This window comes from Ursus americanus, chromosome 23, assembly GCF_024610735.1.
Source record: "Ursus americanus isolate L20-20 chromosome 23, mUrsAme1.1.p, whole genome shotgun sequence".
In the NCBI taxonomy this organism is placed as follows: Eukaryota; Metazoa; Chordata; class Mammalia; order Carnivora; family Ursidae; genus Ursus; species Ursus americanus.
Window position 1 is genome coordinate 42,992,084 of NC_142149.1, and position 19,248 is coordinate 43,011,331.

The 19,248-nt window shown below is 50.4% G+C and overlaps 1 protein-coding gene and 1 long non-coding RNA gene across 4 annotated transcripts in view; both read left to right on the forward strand.

Annotated features, from left to right (window-relative positions):
• VPS53 (VPS53 subunit of GARP complex) overlaps window positions 1-7,833 on the forward strand; it is a 136,304-nt gene extending 128,471 nt beyond the window's left edge. For all 3 annotated transcript variants that reach the window (XM_045773639.2, XM_087854667.1, XM_045773641.2), the window contains 3 exons: window positions 2,459-2,596; window positions 4,119-4,223; window positions 4,733-7,833. In XM_045773639.2, coding sequence (XP_045629595.1) covers window positions 2,459-2,596; window positions 4,119-4,223; window positions 4,733-4,903 — 414 coding nt within the window. In that variant the 3' untranslated portion in view covers window positions 4,904-7,833. The remainder of the gene's footprint in view (window positions 1-2,458; window positions 2,597-4,118; window positions 4,224-4,732) is intronic.
• Window positions 7,834-11,878: 4,045 nt separating this feature from the next.
• Window positions 11,879-17,445, forward strand: LOC123777160 (uncharacterized). Its single transcript, XR_006775587.2, has 3 exons — window positions 11,879-11,981; window positions 14,390-14,783; window positions 16,161-17,445. It is a non-coding gene; the product is annotated as an uncharacterized LOC123777160 (long non-coding RNA).
• Window positions 17,446-19,248: the final 1,803 nt, after the last annotated feature.

A 19,248-nucleotide genomic window follows, 5' to 3' on the forward strand; every position in this document is an offset into this window, starting at 1 on the left:
GGATCCCATTCCACCCCTGCTCAATATAATTATGAAAGGCTTTCTGAGAGGAGCAGGCAGTGGCAGAAACAGCAAGCCTTGTCCTGAACATAAGAGTCACCATCAGAGTGGTGGGGGCAGTGGCAGTAGGACTGTCACCCCACTGCCACCTTCAGTGGATATGTGATTCTCTTCTCCTAAACGGTTGCAACAGGCCAGAGTGTATATGCCCTTCGAGGCTTCAGCCATCTCCCTACCACCTGGTTGCCAGCAGTGCAGCTGCTTAGCCGTATGTGTGGAGTCGGCAGGAAGCGGTGTGAGCTCTAAGCCAACACTGTTCCATAGCACGTATCAGGGCCGCAGGAAATGGAGAGACAGTGTCGTGTCCACCTCATCATCCGGCGCCTGTCCATCATGTGAGATACTTTCAGCAAGTTATTTAGCCTCTAGAACTTTGATTTTGTCATCTATAAAGTGGGAACAATAAATACCTAAGGGGCAGGCTCTTGTAAAGTTTAAATGAGATGGAACATCTTTCCTGGCAGTTGGTGGGCAATCAGGAAAGTTAATATCCTTCCAAACAATTGGCATCCCAGAGAACGGAAGGAAGGAACAAAGAAGCAAAGGAAGGAAAAGGCAGATTGTTACCAAGATACTGATGTTTAAATTTGGTTTCATCTCGGGGCGCCTGGGTGGCTCAGTCGTTGGGTGTCTGCCTTCGGCTCAGGGCGTGATCCCGGCGTTATGGGATCGAGCCCCACATCAGGCTCCTCTGCTGGGAGCCTGCTTCTTCCTCTCCCACTCCCCCTGCTTGTGTTCCCTCTCTCGCTGGCTGTCTCTCTGTCAAATAAATTTTAAAAAAAAAATTTGGTTTCATCTCCTACATCCTCACTAACATCCAGAAAAATAAAAAATACAGCAATACTGGGGCACCTGGCTGGCTCAGTTGGTGACGTGTGCAACTCTTGATCTCGGAGTCATGAGTCCAAGCCCCACGTTGGGCTCAGAGCTTACTTTAGAGAAAAAATGATCTCTCTCTCTCTCTCTCTCTCTCTATGTATATATATATATCTCAATACCAAGTTACCATTTCTTGCCTGTCGAATAAGCAAGAATTTTACGACTGTTTTCAGTGCCGACGAGGGTGCAGCCTTCACTCCCGGCACATGGCGGATAGGTAGGCGCACATTCCATTTGAAAAGCAGCTCAAGATACGTATCAAGAACCTTACAATGTCCTTATCCTTTGATGCGTCCCGAAGACTCTCCTAAGGAAATGCCTTTGATAGACCTGGAATTAATACGTACAGAGTTGTTCACCACGGCATTCGTTATTTATAATAATAAAAAGCTAGGGGTGCCTGGGTGGCTGTCAGTTGTATCCAACTCTTGATTTCAGCTCAGGTCATGATCTCAAGGTCGTAGCGTCGGGCCCTGGGTTGGGCTCTATAGTCAGTGCAAGAGTCTGCTTGTCCCTCTCTCTCCGCTCTTGCTCTCTCTCTAGCTCTAAAATAAATAAATAAAATCTTAAAAATAAATAAATAGGGGCACCTGGGTGGCTCAGTCGTGAAGCGTCTGCCTTCGGCTCAGGGCGTGATCCCAGAGTCCTGGGATCGAGCCCCACATCGGGCTCCTCCGCTATGAGCCTGCTTCTTCCTCTCCCACTCCCCCTGCTTGTGTTCCCTCTCTCGCTGGCTGTCTCTATCTCTGTCGAATAAATAAAAATAAAATCTAAAAAAATAAAAATAAATAAATAAATAAAAATAAAGTTATGCACGCACATACCATAAAGTACGTATAGCAATTAAAAATCATGATTTTTTTTGAAGACTGCCAAGATGGGGAAAATAAAATATAAACAACTTCATATATTAACCGGAAAAACAGGTTATAAAATTGTGTATATACATGATTCTTAGTGGGGTTTTTTAATTTTATTTACTTATTATAAGTAGGCTCTATGCCCAAGCACAGGGCTTGAACTCATGACCCTGAGATCAAGACCTGAGCTGAGATCAAGAGTCAGATGCTTAACCAACTGAGCCACCCAGGCATCCCCCCCCCAGTTTAGTTTTGTATACACACACATAGACTGGCAGGTCTGTGCTTCCCTGAGATACAATGGACATACAACATTGTGTAAGTATAAAGGTCCAGTGTGTTGATTTGACACATTGATATATTGCAGACTGATTACCACCACAGCGTTAGCTAACCCCTCCATCCTGTCACATAGTCACCATTTCTGTTTGGTGGTGAGAACACTGAAGATCTGTTCTCTTACCAAATTTCAAAGGACTGTACCGCATTTAACTGTGTTTTCCTTGTTTTTTCCTGGGCAGTAGGAGTTGTAATGAATGTTTTTCCTTTTGTATTTTTGTTTATTTTCCAAATTCTCTCCAGCGCATTACGTTTAAAATCAGGACAATGTTACTCATCGGTGTAGGTATACTAAGTGTCGTGTCCCTTCATTCCCGCAGCTGTTGCTGGACACCCATTCCTTGAAGATGGTTCTGCTCGATCTCCCTTCCATTGGCTCACAGGTGGTGAGGAAAGCACCTGCCAGTTACACTAAGATTGTTGTGAAAGGCATGACCCGGGCAGAAATGATACTCAAGGTGGGGCTTTTGTCTTGGGGTTTCTGCTAAAAGGGGCTGGTTATCTGATGGCTTATTCCAAGTAGTACTGGTTTTGGAAGTACAGGTTAGGGCCTGTCCCCGTCAGTCCCAAAGGATTGTCCACATTCTTTGGCTGGATTAGATTTTGGCCTCATTAGATCCTGTTGAAAGTCAATGGACAGTTACTCAGGGGATCAGTAATTCTTTCTGACAAAAGAATTTTTCGTTGTAAAGGGATTCTCTTGTAGTAGGATTTGGTCGAGATTGGAAATTAGGTGGGTTGTCACCGTGAATCAGTGTCTCAGTCAAGGATCACTTTGCTTCTCAGCAGGAATTTCCGGCCCAGGTATCAGTTACTCCCTTCCGCATAAATCTCTTTAGCTTTCTGTACTCTGCAACTTTCCAGGAACTCCAAACAGATGTTACAGTAATTGAATCTAATCAGCAAATGGGCTTTCTAAAGCCCCATTTAACAAATTATTATATGTGGAGTGATGATGTTGAGAATGTCTGAAGCCTTGAGCACCTGCGTCTGATTTTCACCTGCCCTTGTTGAGAAGAGAGGGGGGCGCCTCTCGGGAGAGAAGGCTGGAGAACAAATGACCTATCCTGAAATCTTCCTAAGAGTGCAGGGCCTGCAGGCTGGTCGGGTCTGTCCCCCAAACAGAATGGCTCAAATGATGGCAGGAACGAAAAGTAGCTGTGGGACCTGAGACATGTGTGGGACCAGGTCAGGGTCCTGCGTGAGGGCATCGGAAGCAGCCTAATCCGTTTCTCCCCACAGCTGGCTTACTCAGCAGGGAAGAGAGCGTGCAGTTCGGGAGCTATCCGCAGGCAGTCTCTGAGGGAACTACTGCTTGCCCCTCTGTGGTCCATTCTCAGGATTTCAAGACAAAACCAGTCTGCTGCAGGAAAAAATCAGACCGCGCATTCCAGAACCAAATAGGAATGAATTTGAGGACCACGATGCTATTAGTTCCCTCTGTTTGTGTATTAATCGACAGTTTGTAGTTAATAACATCAAGTTCAGATTTTAAGTCTTGAAGAGTGAGGCAGCTTTGGGATTTTTGTCCTTGAGAAAATCCACTTAGATCTATGGCTTTTGCAACCCATCCCTCAGGGATAAAGGTGCCTCGGGACAAAAGGAGCAGATATCATAAACCCCTGTGTCAAAACAGGAGACTCTCCAACGTGGTGTTTCACAAATGGTCCTGATGTTTAAAAATCCCCTGGGACCCACCCCGGGCCTTCTGAGTTAAAATCTTCAGGAGGGGGACATAGAAATCTGTTACTTAAAAAGCAGTCCAGGTGGTATTTATGACTTGGCAAGTTTAAGAAACTTTGCTCATTGAATTTTGAGATGAAATAAGCCATCAGGACATTTCTGAGTTTAGGGCTACGTCGCTTAAGGAAATCTTGCAGAATCCATTGTGTGGTCAGCTGGCAAGTAGGGATAAAAGATCCCCTGCTTTCCAGTCACAACTTTTCCTGCAGGCCTACTCCTGTCTCTCTCCCCTGGTAGGTAGTGATGGCCCCTCACGAACCGTTGGTGGTGTTTGTTGACAACTATATCAAACTCCTTACGGACTGCAACACAGAAACCTTCCAGAAGATACTGGACATGAAGGTTAGTTCAGTGCCTTCTTTTGTCCACACGTGCACATCCTTGTCACACTCAGTCGTTCTTAACTGGGGCGGGGGTTTGGGATACGGGCTCCTGGGGAGCTTTCTCAAAGTGCATGTGCCTACCCCATGCTGCAAACCAGATTCTAAGAAGTCTTCTGAGAAGAAGGATCCCAGGCAAAATAACTTCCTCATTCTGCTGGTACCTCCTTGCGCCTTCGAGAACCACTGCTCAGTGGACGCTGGGCGCAGAAGGAGTGCAATGGAGAGTAGTACCCTTCCCCACCCTGTCCCTTCTCTCTTGACCCCTCCTTTCTCTCCTTTCCTTTCATCTGTTTTTCCTTCCTCTCCTGTTCTGCTGGGTACTACTCAGGGCTGGTAACTCCACTGGAGAAAGTGTTCATCCTCAGCCTGGAGTAATTACGCCTTTTGCACAACCAGATATTGCACTTTCCCCTCAGGCCTTTCTGGGGCCAGATTTCATGATTATCCTCCTTTGTCTTTCAACCTCAGGGGCTGAAGAGAAGCGAGCAGAGCAGCATGCTGGAACTCTTGCGCCAGAGGCTCCCCACCCCGCCTTCAGGGCCAGAAGGCTCCAGCTCCCTCTCCCTGCTGGCTCCCACACCAGAGCAGGAGTCCTCTCGCATCCGCAAACTAGAGAAACTGATTAAAAAGAGACTGTAGGAGCACACAAAGGGCACTCTTTTCCCCTGGCCCGTGGCCTTCAGCACCCCACTGCCTGGAAGCCCTCGTCCCCACCTTTCCTGTGCTCCCCCTGACTCTCAGATCAGTCTTGAAACTTCCTGGGACACTTGGGTTGTTAATGAGTCCTCCCCAGGACCTGTCTTACTTGGCACCCTGATCAAGAAGCCAAGCAAGGGCAGGGTGATGAAGAGGCTCCTGGTCGGTCCCGGTTCCTGCAGCAGAGGCAGTAGTGGGCAGAAGGGCCCCGCAGTTCACTTGTGTTCCTAGGCTGCTTTCAACCCATCCAGTTGTCCCTGGCCTTGCAGCCTCACCTCTGCAGCCACATCGTCCGGCATGTGGCCCCGTCTCCCATGCCTGTCCAGGCAACTTGGGTGAGAAACCCTGGATTCCACCCTTTCCTCCATCTGCTGCTGTTTGAGGTTACCTCTGCAGCCAGGCCCTGAGATTTGTCCTCCCTGCTCTGTCGGTTTGGCTCTGGGGCCCGACTTCATGAAGTGGCAGGTTCCAGGTGGAGGACATTAGCCTTGCCTTATGAGGGCAGTGGAGGCGGGAGCATTCTTCCTTGTAGATCCATTTCCTGGTACATATTTTCATGACTGGGCCAGTGTGTTCTTCCCATTTCTCCATAACCTGCAGTCCCCTGTCTATATACGTTTAAGGAGAAATTCCCACCGTGTCTGTCACCCGGGAAGATCGCATGTGCCAGGCCTTGGGAGCAGGTGTCCTCTGTGCCATGGGGCTCCTTGCTTGGGGGTGGGGGTAGATCCATATCTGCCTTGGAGAGGAGGTGCTGCTTAGCACGCTCATTGCATAATGTAAGCAGATTATTTTCTCCATTTTTTTATTCCCACCCTGCTCCTGCCTTCTAGGGGAGGGATTGCCTTCTGCGAAGAGATACTAGGACGTTTTCCTAGAAAAATTGTCCTGGGCTTTCTCCTCAGATAAAGCTGTGGGACAGAGCAGGAGGCCTGGGCTCCCTAATCCACTTCCTGCCCATTTATTTTCAAACCCAAATTCACTTTCCAGAGTGATCTGAAACAACAAGGGTGATGTGAAGTGCCAGAATGACATACGACTTTTTCACGAGCAGGAAAGAACCCAGGTCCACAGGTACCTTAGGAACAGAATGTTGACCTTAAACACCTGCTCAGAACCTGGCCCAGCCCAGAACACACCCCAGCCCCCGACCCCCGGCCTGCCCGGCCTGTCCACTGGCGCACAGCCCGCACAGCTTTGCGGAAGAGAACTGCCTCCTAGCACTGCTTCGGTCCTCGCGTCGTCCTGCAGCGTGAGAACGGGCAGCATACCCGGTAACTGCCCTGATTTGCCAGGTTCAAGGGGAACCGAGCCCCAGCTCACCGTGACCACAGCCTCAGGGCGGCCGCTGTTAGTGTGGGCGTTCTCCGGGAATTCTGAACCAGTCGCCGGCCAGGTGGGGAGAGAGCTAAGGAGGAAGGAGGAGTCTTTACAGAGAATGCACGCAGCAGGCCTCGGGGGAAAATCGGGATATCAAACAGCACTCAACAATGAGTTTTCAGGGTAGAGGAAGTTTCCTGAAAATCCATAAAACTTGTGATAGCCACACAGGAGGACACTTTAAGGCTGAAAATGAGACCAGGAACTGATTATTTTCCCCCTTCATGTTCTCCAGTCCCCTTCCCTGTTTATTAACCTCCTCCCAGACTCGGGCCATCGGCCCCCGCTTGGATCCTCAGCCTCGTTTCTTCCTCAGCTTCCAGACTCCTCTTGCTGGTCTGTGTGACTCTTACATGCGGAGTACTGAGAAGAAAGCGCGGCCCTCGGCTGAGCTCTCAGGAAAAGCTTGCTAAATAAGGAAAGGGTGGGTAGAGCGCAGAGGGGATTGGGCAAGCACGGGGCGGCGCAGGGGCAAGACCTCACTTTGCCCGGACAGCCGTCGTGCAGCTACGGTGACCTCCTACCGCCCGCACCGATGGAGGTTAAACTTCTCTTCCTGCTCTCGAAAGAGGGGCTGATGGGCCCATCTGCAAACAGCACAGCTACTTGGGCCATCTGTCGTCAACCTGGGGCATGGGGGAAGCTGGCAGACTCCACCTGGTTCTTGTCACTCTCGGTGTTTATAAATGCACACTTCTCTTTTTGGTTCATTCCTGAGGACTCGTTTCCTGGACATCTCCGTAACGCATTGAGATGTCAAGCCGCTGTTTTCCCCCAGTTGGTGGTCGCGGCCAGGGAAGTTGGTTTCTTGATTTGTTACATTGTCAGGAATCTCCGAGGAGCCAACAGATGTCAGTAGGAGTTATGTTAAATGTCTCATTGATGGGGTCTGAATGCTGTGTATGCATCTAAAGACGGCATGTTCCTCAACCGGGGGTATGTGTCAGAATCACCTGGGGCCCTTTTTACACATACAGTTGCCTGGAGATTCTGAATCAGTATATCGAGTGGGGCCTGGGCATAGAAGTAATGTTTACCCCCACTGCAATAGAGAGAAATTTGCTTTATCACAGGGTTCTATATTACATTTTCATAAATGTATATTTTTCCTGGCTCTCTAAGCGAGTGTAATTACAATACAGTTGAGCTGGCACCAGCATGGTAAAAATTCTTTGCTAATATCCAGCAGCTTTAACTTTAAGCTTGTGTTGATGATAGGGATCCTGCCAGAATTGTGCTGTCCCCATACAGACTAGAATTCTTAAAGTTTGTCGACTAAGCCCCAAACAGATATTTGTTCTATTACTGTCACTTCCAAGTAACACGAAGGAGGACTCATTGGTATGTAAAACAGTAACTAACAACTCTGTTATTCAGCTGAATTAGACATTGTACCCATTCCTCCCCCACCCCGCTTTCTCTAATGCTTAAAAAAAAACTTTGAAGCCACTTTATGTGGTTAAAATAAATATTGATAATTTATAATTGATAAAGATCTGCTGTTCTTACTATGGACAGACTTCGTGATAGCTGGCTTCAAGGCGCCCAGGCTGGAGAAAGTTCCGTTTGGATCATAACAGTGAGACAGGAACCACAATGGACAGTGTTTTGACCTCCAAGTTCAGTTCTGGAATTGAAGCTGTCGCCACTGCCCCCCCCCCCCTTAAAGAACAAAGTGTTAGTACCTAGGACTTTGCCTGCCCCTCCCCCCCCCCCAAGTGCCTGCTCTCTCATGACTAGGATGGTTCTTCGGTGCAGATCAAACGGGATTGAGAGCAGACCGCCAAAGGATGACAGTTAAGGGGCAGCCAGGGCGAGCAGGCAGGTCTGTGGCTGCTGCCTGATGTGGGGGCCATTACACCGGCCTGGATTGCTGTTGGACAAGGAAACCTAGTTCCCTGTTTGCAGAATGCTAGGGAAGATGCCAAAAGGTCACAGCTGGAAATGTAATTCCTCTCCCTAGGAAGAGAAATCTCCAGAATAACTAGCTTGCTGACGGTGAAAGCAAGTGTTTCACACTTCTGTCTACTCCAAGTCAGATTTCTACAAATAAAATCATTAGAACTGCATTGGGCCACTTAAACAATAGCCTTGCAAACATGCCCACATGAAAAGCTGGAGTGCTGAAGGAGTCCTTGTTGCATTGTAGATAGCAAATCCAAATTTCCAGTTTCCTTCTAGTATTTATCAGATAGCTTCTCAGACCCTCAAAGTTCTATACCTTTGGGAGATATCAATTTCCTTAAAATAAAGGGACTGCTTTTTGTGTAAATACCTTTCATTTCCCCCATCTGGAAGTGATACTACAGTTAATTAAAGCATTACTGGATGTCATTTGCTAGGGTGTATTTCCTCACTGTTGACAGAGAGCAGAACGGACGATAGGAAAGAATCAGGAAGCCCTGAGCCGTGGGCCCCCCGCAGCGTTTCCCCTGCTCCCTGCCCCCTGCCGAAGACAGGCCCCTTCCCTGACAGCTAAAGGGAGCAATGCCTGAAGACAGCACCGCTCATCAGTAGGGTCCTGGCACGTCCGGCTGCACTGGACACCCTCTATAAATATGTACAAAGTGTGCTGCTCCCAATTCGGAACCCTTCCTGTGCCCTGAATTTCTATTCTGTTGACTTTCCCTTCTCCACCTTGCTGTTCTAGTCACAGCCTGCTTTTCCATGTGACTACAAATGATTTCTCTCCTGTACACAGTAAGTTAATCCTGTTTCCTTAAGAACTGGGTGGGCATTTTGCAGTGAACTCTTTGGGAAATCTGATGTTTCTTTCAGCAGTGGAAAATCTGTTGCAGCACTTCCATTCGGTTGACTTGGAGGTCATTACCTAGTTTCCATTCTTTATTTTCACCAGCTCCCCACTATAGCAGGGTACCCAGGGATCAATCTGATGAAATAAGAAACCTTTCCTTATAACCCTCTAGAAGGGCAGTGCAGGACGGTTCACCTGCCCGGTTCTCTTCTCACCGATGTAATCAGGCATGGGAGGCACCAGAGAGCAGCAGGATGGGAAGAAGGTGTCCATTTGAAACACAAGCAGCTCAAGATTGGAAACTTCCACGGAAGACCTGGTCTCCAGGTCTGGTTCTGGCTCTTTGACATCGGATGAGTCTTTGGTCCTCTGAACAGTAGTTTCCAGGGTCTGTAGAAGGGGATTATAGTGAATCGGGCTGTGGAGGTCACCTAGGACGAGGTGGCGGGCACATGCTCTGTGAGCGGGAGGCAGTGTGAAGGAGGGAGCGTTCATTAGCACTCGCCAGGCCTGAGCCACCCGCAGCCGGACTGGCTGGATGGTGGGTGGCCACAGGGCTTGTTCTGTCCCCAGACTCGCTGGAACAACATGGCCAGTGGACAGCATAACCGTGCTGCTGTGTGCTGGCTGCATCGGAATAGCTAGTCTTTGCCTTTTTAGGTCATGGTTATGATAGCCAACTTACTCAAGAGCTTGAGGACTCTCCGAACCCTGTATTCCCTTTGCCCTAGCAGCTGCTGTGTTCATAACATTTAGGGACAAACCTGCAGGCACGGAGAAGAGAGCTTCCTCCCTCCCTCCTGTTGGCTGGGCCAACTGTTGTGGAAAATGTGGCACGTTTCCTCTGAATGCAAATTAGAAGGGTTGCCAAAGGCTGCCTTCCAAACGAATTCTTTAGATATGGTGTCTGGTGTCCACAGACCGGACTTCAGCTGGCTGTTCATGGCAGGCGGGGACAAAACTCTTGCCTGCCCTCTTTCCCCCGCTCCCCCGCCTTCCCTACAATGACCAAAAAACTACACGAGAATATCTTGGGACAGGCGGAGGTTCACCAGCTATTTGGTTTACTTTCCAGTTGCCTTTCAGAGAAGTTTAGACCTCTTCCAGGCTGGCTCAGTCCCCGTAGTCTGGGTCTCCAGTCCCCTTCGGGGATATTGATACGCAGAGTGCTAAGTGACAGCGCGATATTAAAGTTAAACAGGGCTCGGTGCTTTGTCCCCTGGGAATGTTTATCCCGTCATCTGAGGGCTCTGGTAGCCTCTGCTTAGTAATCAAATGGAATCGGTACAAAATTGCCGTGCTCCTCCTGTTTGGGGTAATTTTTCAAAAGTACGAAATTAAGAACAGCTCCTCCAAAAACTTCCCTTTACTTCTGAGGCCAAGACAAGTATTTGCAAAGCGAGCGGCGACTTTCAGGGGTACCAGGCGAAATGGGGGAGCGACCCTCTATCTTCCCGGTGTGTTTGCTCTGTGCGGACGGAAAAGGAAGGCGGTGGACCGGCTGCTGGAGAGCCTGCATTCCGCCGGGCTCACAAGCGCAAGCCCTGTGGTTGGGCCGCCTGGCGCAGCCCCTGAAGAGCCTGGGTAGCGGGCAGGTGGGAGATAACAAATACCGTAGAAAGAAAACATGAGTCCACGCGGAGGCACCCCCCCCCCCCCCCGGTGCCGCGTGCCTGGCCCGGCTCTGAAAGGCGGCGAGTGTGGAGACGGCGACGGCCGCGCTCTTCCCGGGCCGTCCGCATCTGGGCGGCCCGGTCCCGGCGGCTGTGCTGCGCCCGAATACGGTGCTAGCTCACGGCATCAACACCCCGTTGCGGGGCCGTGATGCGCTGCATTTGACGGGTGCGGGGCCCGGGCGGCCGACGCGGTGTGGCCGCAGCTGGTGGTGCGACGGCTTGGCTCGTCCGCCGAGGCTCTGCGGGCTACACCTGTGGTTTTCAAACGTACGAGACACGATTTTACACGGGACTCTCTCGACGAAACAGAAGCATTTTATTAATGTATTTTCTGTGTTCAATTCGAAGCAAATCAGTGAGAACATTGGAACTATTTCATTAACTAGAAAGCATTTTATTTGTTAAATGGTACTTTTTTATTTATTTTTAAAGATTTTATTTATTTGTCCGCGCGAGCACACAAGCAGGGGGAGGGGCAGAGGGAGAAGCAGACTCCCCGCTGCACAGGGAGCCCCATGCGAGACTCGATGCCAGGACCCCGAGATCATGACCTGAGCTGAAGGCAGACGCTTAACCGACTGAGCCACGCAGGCGCCCGGACAGAAAGCATTTTACACCTAAGGTTGTGAACGACAGTTTGTGTACTTCAAGCCCAGCGCCCGGTGTGTTTCTGTGTTTGGCTTTGGTTGCACAGAACACAGAAATCTTGACTTCATCCCGCTTAGAATTTGCGACTAACATCAGTTTTGTTTTGACAGCCTTCCTTCCAATCCCAGATGTTCTTCCGTTACACAGACGTGACAGGGACTGTTGACCCCGAGGTCTGTGTGCACGGGAGCAGCCGACAGCCCCCCGCGCACACACGGAGGGTCTGCATAGCACACATTTGCGCCTGGAACACATCTGAGGATGCGTGCTGCGTTACTGCCGTGTTGAGTGTTCAGTCATTAGAACTGGTTTTAAATAGGGACTCGAACCTTCCTGGAGTTCCTTTGCCCCCAGAACACGTCAGAAGAACTGCAGATTTCCCCAGAAGTCAGTCCGGAAGCTGCTCGCCTCGTCAGTAGCTGCTGCACGTGGCTTCTCTGACCTTGGGGTGGAGTGGGGGAGGGGCGGGGAGCGGTGTTACCCTTGTACAGGAAACAGCACCACTTCGGTTGAAGTTCACTCCCTGTTCAACAGCACGGCCCGGCTGTCACCCAAATCCTGTGTGAGTAACCCGAGAGGCCCCCTCCTGGGCTTAGCCCTGCTACCTTTAGCAAGGCCTTCGGAAAGCAGGGAACCCCTGGCGCGAGGCAGCCGTGTTCTAAGAACAAAACAGCGCCACTGGAATGGGCAGGGGAGGCTCGGGCACCATCTGAAGGGAAGCCCATCCTTCTTCCAAACCCCCATGAGCCTCACGTGTGACGCCTGAGGTCCAGGTCGGTGTAATCCGTGCTTCCCCAAGGTCCCCGGACTCGAAACACAGGAAGGAGAGTATGCGTGCTCCCGTTCCCTCCCACTGGGACAACTCAACTGAAGAGGGTGCTAGGGCCAGAGACGGTGGGTGTGGGGACCGCGGCTGCTTCAGGGTGCCCCCCCACACCGCCCCAAGCTGGAGGATCCGTGTGAGCCTTTGCTGTGTGTCAGCTATTCCCAGGTCTGTAGTTGGGAAGCTCTGAACTGGAGCCTCAGCGTTAGGTAGTATGTTAGTTTAGTTGTTTTTAGAGCGTTGGTCAAATTCCTTCATTTTGCAAATGGGAAACGGAGGCCCTGAGAGCTTCAATCACTTGCTTATCCCCATTATGTTCCCGCCACCCTCCCAGCCCCCATGCTACTTCTGTTGTTTTAGTTACCATTCCAAACGAGAGGTACAGCCACTGCCTCCGTCCCCTGCATGCATTTCCTCGTATTCAGCATCCAGTCAGCTACTTTCCAGGAGGTTCTCTTGAAGGTCACTGGTGATCTTCTTGCTAAACCTTCATGCTCTGTGCACTGTCCATTTATTTGATGAGTCCTTCCCTCTCCCTGGGAAGTCTCCCTAAACTCCTTTGATGCCTTGCTTTCCGGCTGCCATACTTCTTGGTCTCCTTCCCTGACTTCTTGTCCTGACCCTTGACTGTCGTCAAGCCCGGAGGTTTTCACTCCACACTCCTTCAGAGAACGTATGTATCACAGGTGTAAATACCAGCTGTGCCTTCTGAAGTTTCTCAGATTTTTAGTTTGTGTCCTTCCCCCTCAGCTGACTCCAGCCTACCTGCGTGTCCCATCCTTAGCTCATGGGTAACACCTCCAGGTAACCTCGCCCCCTTCCTGGAATTCCCTGTTTCTCTATGGCCCCACCTTCCTTCCCTGGGTCCTCCATCTCAAAGCCTTAGTCAGTCACCCTTGACAACTCTCCTTGTCAACCTCTATGGTTAGCTGATCATAAAACATTTTCTTGGACACCTGGGTGGCTCAATCGGTTAAGCGTCCGCCTTCGGCTCAGGTCATGATCCCAGGGTTCTGGGATCGAGCCCCACATTGGGCTCCCTGCTGAGCCTGTTTCTCCCTCTCCTTCTGCCTGCTCCCCCTGCTTGTACTCTCTCTCTGTCAAATAAATAAATAAAACTTAAAAAAATTTTTTTTCTTAATTATTAATCAAGAGAAAATCTAACTTGCCCCAACAAATAGAGACGGTCAGCCCCAGTAAGGCCTGGGAGGTGGGGATTCCCAGCATGTGAGAGCCCCTCTCCATGGGCTCCTTGCCGGGCCCAGTGAGTTCCTCTTGCTCTGAGGGTCTCTCAGATGGAACTGGTATAAAGCTCACTGCAGTGAGCCTCCTCTCTCTTGTAACTGGCAACACTGAGGGGTCTGAGTGTTTCCTGTGCTGATGTTTCAATTGTCTTTACCTTATAAAATATTGCAACAGTAATACGCATTCTTTTTTTTTTTTTAATATTTTGTTTACTTAGAGCAGGGGGAGGGGCAGAGAGAGAGGGAGAGAGAGTCCCAAGTGGACTCTGCACCAAGTGTGGAGCCTGACATGGGACTAGATCATGACCTCAGCCGAAACCGGGAGTTGGACGCCCCACCAACTGAGCCACTCAGGTGCCCCGTAATACTCATTTTTGAAGTATAATGTCAGGGGCACCTGGCTGGCTCAGTTGGTAGAACAGGTGACTCTCCATCTCTGGGTTGTGAGTTTGAGCCCCACGTTGGGTGTAGAGATGATTTAAAAATAAAATATATAGTTTTTAAGTATAATATCAGTATTCTTGTTAATAAGTTAAAACAACATGGCAAGATACCCAAAGTCCTGTTCCCCTTCTAGATTTGTGTCCGTACTGTGGGGGGAGGGGCTTTCGCAAAGGAAAAAAGGCAATAGTAAGCATATTATTCGCATATTTGCAGCCTAACGACAGAGCTCGGACATCTCGTTCTTCAGTATCTAGAGATCGATTCATTGTTTCAATGGCCACAGGTGGTTTTATGGTCCAGCTCAGATACATCATTGTTTCCTTAGCCAGTCCCCTATCCACATACAAATAGGTGGTTTATTTATGTGTCTATGTGTTTATTTTTGGCTGTTAGAACACCTCATCAGTGAAACTCCGTGTGTGTAAATATCTTTGCTTACTTGTTCTCACCTTTTTGCAGGATGCTCTTCTGGCGCTGTTCTGTTCCTGTTTAGAGGACACGGAGTGTTGCTAGCCCCTGCCGAACTGCTGTCCGCAGAGATGGTTTTGCTGTGCCTCTTGTCGACTGCATGCGTGCCCCCCTCTCCACATTGCGAGCCCTAGATGTTTTCCCCTGCTTCTTGAGCTACAGGATATGGTTGCAGCTCTGCTTGTAGAAACCCAGCGAGCAGAAGTTCCCCTTCGGGTTTCGTTGCATAAAACCAAATGTGACCCAACCGGGCCTGTACCTTGCAGCAAGAAAGCTTCCTTATTAAGCAAAAGCCCTGCGGCTTCCCTTGTGGTCAGGGTTCCTGGAGGACGTGCTTTGTTGGTTCCGTCGTGAAGGCAATGGTTACCCTTTGTATATGAGAGAGGTAACAGTTTGATATTAAATTGGGCCTCTTTCCTATTCCTCTTTATCTCTTCCCTCTCCCCAGCATTCCAGGAGCAGGCGGGGCGTCCTCCATGCCTTGGCCTCAGGTGGAAATGTATAAAGATGTAATAGCTTAAATTCTTAGCTTTGGAATTATATAGACTTTTGTGATTCTGTAGCAGAGAGGAAAGTCTTGAGAGGTCTTGAAAGCCATGGCTGTCCGTGCAAGACTGTTGGGATAGCATTGTGTCTTATTCTAAAAGTGTACCTTTAAATTTTTTTAAGTAATCTCTGCACCCAACGTGTGGCTTGAACTCACAACCCCGAGATGCTCTCCTGACTGAACCAGCCAGGTGCCCCTACCTTTACATTTTAAGAGCCAAAATTCTGGAGGACTTTGCATACAAGCCACACCATCATCCCAGGGACACTGCATTTTGACATAAATATTTTTTTTCCATTTTAAAAGAAAGAGGGTTTTGACTGTCATGTAGGAAAAGAAAAACTAGAGGGACTATGACTTGGCTTAGAGGCTGAAGGCCACTGAGAAGAAATCCAGAACCCCACCACCCTGGGCTAAGCTCTCTGGGGTATAAGAGGTACCCCCCTAAGTTTGAGGGAAATCCTAACCTAGAAGCCATTGCCTGCCTCCAGTGATCAACCTAGGAGACAGCAGGCCCCATAGGGAAGCCTAGAGGAGGCAGAAACAAGGCGCCCGAGGGAGAAGAGACAGTGTCTGAGGGTGTTGTCCGGACAGACAGACCTACGGGAGGGTGCACCCCACAGGGTCCCTCACACCCCATCATGGGCAGGTGATGGCTCCCAAGCAACCTGAGTTCCCAGAAGTAATGAAAGGGCCAGCTCATTGGAAGACCCTTCCGCTGGGACAACTGTGATTCAGAAAGGGAGGCCACTGGGTATGAAAAGCAGAGGGTAGCCTTCCCTGGCCAAGCAAAACAAGCTTTACCTCAGTGGAGGCCAGAGGGGTAGGAAGATGACCATCGACCAGGCCCTCACCCCAGCCACCCCACCCCTGCTGCCGTGATCCCCAGATGCCACGCAGGCAAAAGAGAAGGGCAAGACTGGTAATTACCCAAAGCCTCTAGTCATTTCCAGAAGAGAGGAAACTAAATTGAGTTACAAGATAGTTTTCCATAGAGAGAAAATGGGGGCACATGAGCTCAATTGAGTCAAGTTAAAAAAAATTCAAAGAACATTAACCTCTTGTCTGCCAGGGTACAGAGTCACGAAACAATCCCCAGCACAAGTGAAGAGGAGAACTAGGAGCTTGTCACCATGTACTTGACATGGCATTTCCAGCCAAGAGCATGGCTGAACTAAGCCAGCCACCCTAACTCTTGCTTCCCTTGGTCACCAGGGCAACGCCTTTGCAAGATGCGTGGCCAGCAGTGGAACTAACTGACTCCAGAGGGATTGAACTTGGAGCCTTGGCCATGTCTGCAGTGCCCTCTACCCAGTGAAGCTAAGCCAGAGGAGAAAGAGGTGACCGCCAAAGCTCTGCCACGAGGTCTCAAGATCTAGTCCGAGACTGTTAGGCAAACCCAAGGAGACACGATTGGATTCCAACAATGCCCTTTATCCCTACAGTTGAGGCAGTCTGAGGCCTTCCTGGTGGGGCCACAAAAAGCTCCCAAGGTTGACATTTGGTAAAGAGGATGCTTGACGGTCCACTACTCAGTGATAAGCAAAGACCATCAGAGCTCCCAGCCTTTCCCTGTTGCTCCTCCGCCTTCTCCCCCTCCCTTCTTTGCCTGCCTAGGTCTTACTTGGTGCTTTAAGATCAGCACGCTCGCTACTTCCTCCGGAAGTCTTTCCCCAAGCCTCACCTCCCTCCTTCCCCGGGCTGGGTGGAGCTGTCTTTGTGCTCCCACACTCTCTGCATCTCATACAGTAGGCACTTGGTAGGTGCTGGTCGAATGAATGAGTCTTGCGGGAGAGCAGACGCTCAAATCCAAAACAGATTTTGGTAAGAGCTATCAGCCTTGGGGATAGGGGTAAAACGCTTCTGGTGGAACGAGGCCATAGATAGTATTTCAACTAGGAGCACAGGGCCCAGATTTTTTAATGTTTGTGTGTGTGATGAAAGGCCCGGGCCTAGCTTCTGTTAACTGCTCTTTGGATTACAAGAGTGTAGAAGGACAGGCAGGCATCGTGTCCTGTGCAGAAGCCTGTCTTGGGGAGTGGAAGATGATGATGTCCGACAGTCTAGAGACTCCTGCTTCCAACACAGCCCGCTAACAGCAGAAGGCCCCTTCTCCGACCTGGCAGCTCTGGCCCCAAAAGCATGCTGGGCAGACAGCGTCGATGTAAGGCGGTTAGCTGGTGTCCCTGGGAGATCGAAGTATACCTTTCAGTCTTCAGAAACAGGGCCTTGAGGGGCACCTGGGAGGCTCAGTCGGTAAAGCGTCTGCCTTCATCTCAGGTCATGATCCCAGGGTCCCGGGATTGAGCCCCAGGTGGGGCTCCCTGCTCAGCGGGGAGCCTGCTTCTCTCTCTCCTCCTGCTTGTGCTCTCTCTCTCGCTCGCTTACTCTCTCAAATAAATAAATAAAATCTTTAAAACAACAACAATAAAACCACAAAAACGAGGTGTTGAGATGGGATTTGGGTGATGTTTGATGGCTGTCTGGTGGAACAGAGGTCCCAGCTGAGGCCAAAGTAGAGTATCCCCATCATCCCCTGGTCTAGACAGCCTCTTTCCATACAGGACCTGGGACCCTCTTAGAGAAATCCTCAGAGAAGTGGCAGAAGGCTAGGTCTGGCTCAGGGGAAAGGGATTGGGAATTCAAAGGGGTTTTTTGGTTGTGTTTCTTTTACTATTTGCTTGTTGGCCTAGCCCTGCAGAGTTCAAATTCGAATCCTAGTGCGGGAAGCCAGCATAAAGGAAGCCACACTGCTCCAGGACCACCCTCCAAATTCACCTCCCCCCACTATCAGCGTCGGCCACTTGGCCCAGGGCTTTGGGTCGTGCCTGGCGAGGGGCAGAGGCACAATACCCACGGTGGCATGGCTGAGACCTCTCCCAGGTGCCTGGTGGAGCCAACGGTGGTCTCAGCAAGGGCAGCCTGCCAGGGGGCCGCGGTGGGACAATGCCACACGACTTCGCAGAACCAGAGGCAGGGGCGGTGGGGGCAGGAACAGGAAAATTGATTGCAGGCATCCCATGCATCTGACCAGCTTTATTAATGAGCACATGAGAGACGCCTTCGGAGATTTCCAGAAATCTTGTCAGTGGTTGGGGTCATCCTGCAAAAGTGCTGGGCAAGAGGCAGTAAAATTCTAGTGCCCCCTCCCCCCGCAGGAATACGGCGTGGGAAAACATGAGACACAGTTTTTCTCTGGTACCTCTCCTCTCACCCCATGTTCTTCCCCCACCCCTGGCTAATGTTCAGCAGAGACTCAAAACTGAAAAACATTTCTTCAAAGGCACGTAAATGTCTTCAAGCAAGTATGGCGAGTTCCCAGTTGTACATAGCTGCAAACCACAGCCGCCTCCAGCCTGCGTCTACTCTGCTTTGAGTTTGGGGGAGGAGAGGAATGCACTTCGGGGCTATGGCTCCTGGGAAGGGACACCGTGGCTTAGACCGGCCTTGTGGAGCCAACTGGCCGCCTCCACGGGCTCCCACTCACCATCTCTCCCCACATGGCCCAGCAGGCCCGAATCCCTGGGTGCTCCTGAAACACACTGGTGTCTCACAGCGGCCTTTGGAGTGTGACCATGCAGACCCACCATGTGTTCCCCAGGGACAGTGACAGCACACCCTGCTATCACGCCTATCAGCCAAGGAGCCAAGGGTCTTAACTTCAGTTGCTCAACTAAGGGCGCTTTTTCTGGGCTGCAAGTCCTTGTCCAGTGTGAGCACGCAGAGCAGAGCCAGGAGTGCAAGTGTATTGACGCAGCTCCAAGGAGGCCATGTGCCCCAGCTCTTTGCAAAATCCCATCTGGGTTTTATTTTGCAGAGGCCACGGCCCTTTTCTGTGTAACTAGGGAGCCAGCGAACAAATAGGAGCCCACGAGGATAGAGTCTGTATCTGGGGTCACGGGCTCTCCACACAGGGGACACCAGCTGACTCCACCCCGAGCTGCATTCCGTTTCTAGGTTAAGTGGCCCCAGCTGGGCTGGGCCAGAGAGCTTTCCACCCGGCCTGGTGGTCTCCCAGTTGAAAGGTCAGAGAATGTGCCCTGGCTCATCTCGCCCCGAGATTGCTAAGCCAGAACGTCGGCGTCCCCTGGCTCTAGGTGGTGGACGTCATCTTTGTGAGCGCCAGGGGCCCCGGGCAGAGGCTGACCTCACGACGGCTGTGCGCACACTCCTGCGAGCAGTGTCCTTTCCGAGTAGCTCTTTTCAAGTCAGTGCCTTTTTTTTAATTGAATCTGGCAGGTCACTTTCGATGTTCTTTGAAAACTATCATCTTAATCCTAAAATACTTCCAGAACAAAGTTTA